The sequence below is a fragment of the Pinus tabuliformis genome, chromosome Q (assembly GCF_031772625.1).
Source record: "Pinus tabuliformis cultivar Carrire ecotype Pingquan chromosome Q, CPIR1, whole genome shotgun sequence".
NCBI lineage: Eukaryota > Viridiplantae > Streptophyta > Pinopsida > Pinales > Pinaceae > Pinus > Pinus tabuliformis.
Genome location: NC_142296.1, coordinates 1,068,933,627 through 1,068,934,722, shown reverse-complemented (window position 1 = coordinate 1,068,934,722; position 1,096 = coordinate 1,068,933,627). Strand labels below are relative to the sequence as shown.

The window sequence follows — 1,096 nt, the reverse complement described above, 5'->3', positions numbered from 1 at the left end:
GCTGGAAAATTGATTTGCATGAGCGAAAAATCATCTTAATTTTTTTTTAGATTTTTGTTAAAAAAAAAAAATTCAACAACAAACAAAACACATAATAATGCGAAACACACTGCAACACCATAAGTCACCAAATTTTGTGCAAAATCGAGTCCTCTGTTCATTTGTGTGGCTTCTCTTACCATAAACGGTGGGTGGATCACTAGTTGAAAGAGGCGCAATTCTTGTTTTTAACTCTGGAATTATATATGTTATGAAAATCGTTGCATAAAGGGTTATTGAAATTCGATTTGAAGAAATCAATATTGAGTTTTGGGTTTTACAAGAATTACTAATGTTTGAGGGATGCAATAAACTAATCTCTGAATTTTGAAGATGTATTGAATTATATGTTGCTGGAATCAATTCCTTTTTTTCAGGCGTTTCTCAATTAGTCCTATCCCCTCAAGCACATTGGTTATGTCATATATTCTGCGCTTTTGGACTTCCAAAGTATCTGCAGCCTTGTTAAGATCAAGAATACCATCATCAGCCTGCTTGACTAGACTAATAAACTTCTTTGTTAACAACCCAAGAGAGCTATCATAACGACAGCTGCTGATTGGAGTAGGAGCATTGCCCAAAGGAGAACCAATGTTTGATCCAGGGGTCTGAGGACCAATCTTTGCACGCTTTGCAAGCTTAGACCGATTATAACGCCTGCCACCTGTGCCTGAAACAGTCGTATTTCCAGCACCTGTATCTGCTTCTACATATCCTTGCCCTGATGGCAATTCATTGGACTCCATCTCATGTTCCTCTGTTTCAGTCTTCCACTTCACAGGTTTTGAAGAAATGTCAGATACCCATCAGAGGAGGCCTTCTGAAAAGCATTTGGGTGTCACTGCAATCCAGCTCTGGCATTATCATAATTACACCCGCCTTGCCTTCAACGGTATTGAGAGACCGCTCGTGAGAAGTGGGAGGTTATCACTGGAATAAATTCCTTTAGTTCGATTAAAAATGTTGTTGATGAATTTAAAACAATTGAAGTCGATTTCAGTACAGAGGAAGATGTGTTTGAAGTCAATTTCAGTAGAGAAAGAATGCCCATGTGAGA

General features: G+C 38.2%; 1 protein-coding gene across 1 annotated transcript; it reads right to left on the bottom strand.

Annotated features, from left to right (window-relative positions):
• Window positions 1-398: 398 nt before the first annotated feature.
• Window positions 399-785, bottom strand: LOC149223215 (transcription factor E2FB-like). Its single transcript, XM_089387831.1, has one exon. The coding sequence runs from the start codon at window positions 783-785 to the stop codon at window positions 399-401; it is 387 nt and encodes a 128-aa protein (XP_089243957.1).
• Between the last annotated feature and the right edge of the window lie 311 nt (window positions 786-1,096).

Coding starts and splice junctions, on each gene's coding strand:
- LOC149223215 (XM_089387831.1), bottom strand. CDS start 785: ATGGAGTCCAATGAATTGCCATCAGGGCAAGGATATGTAGAAGCAGAT.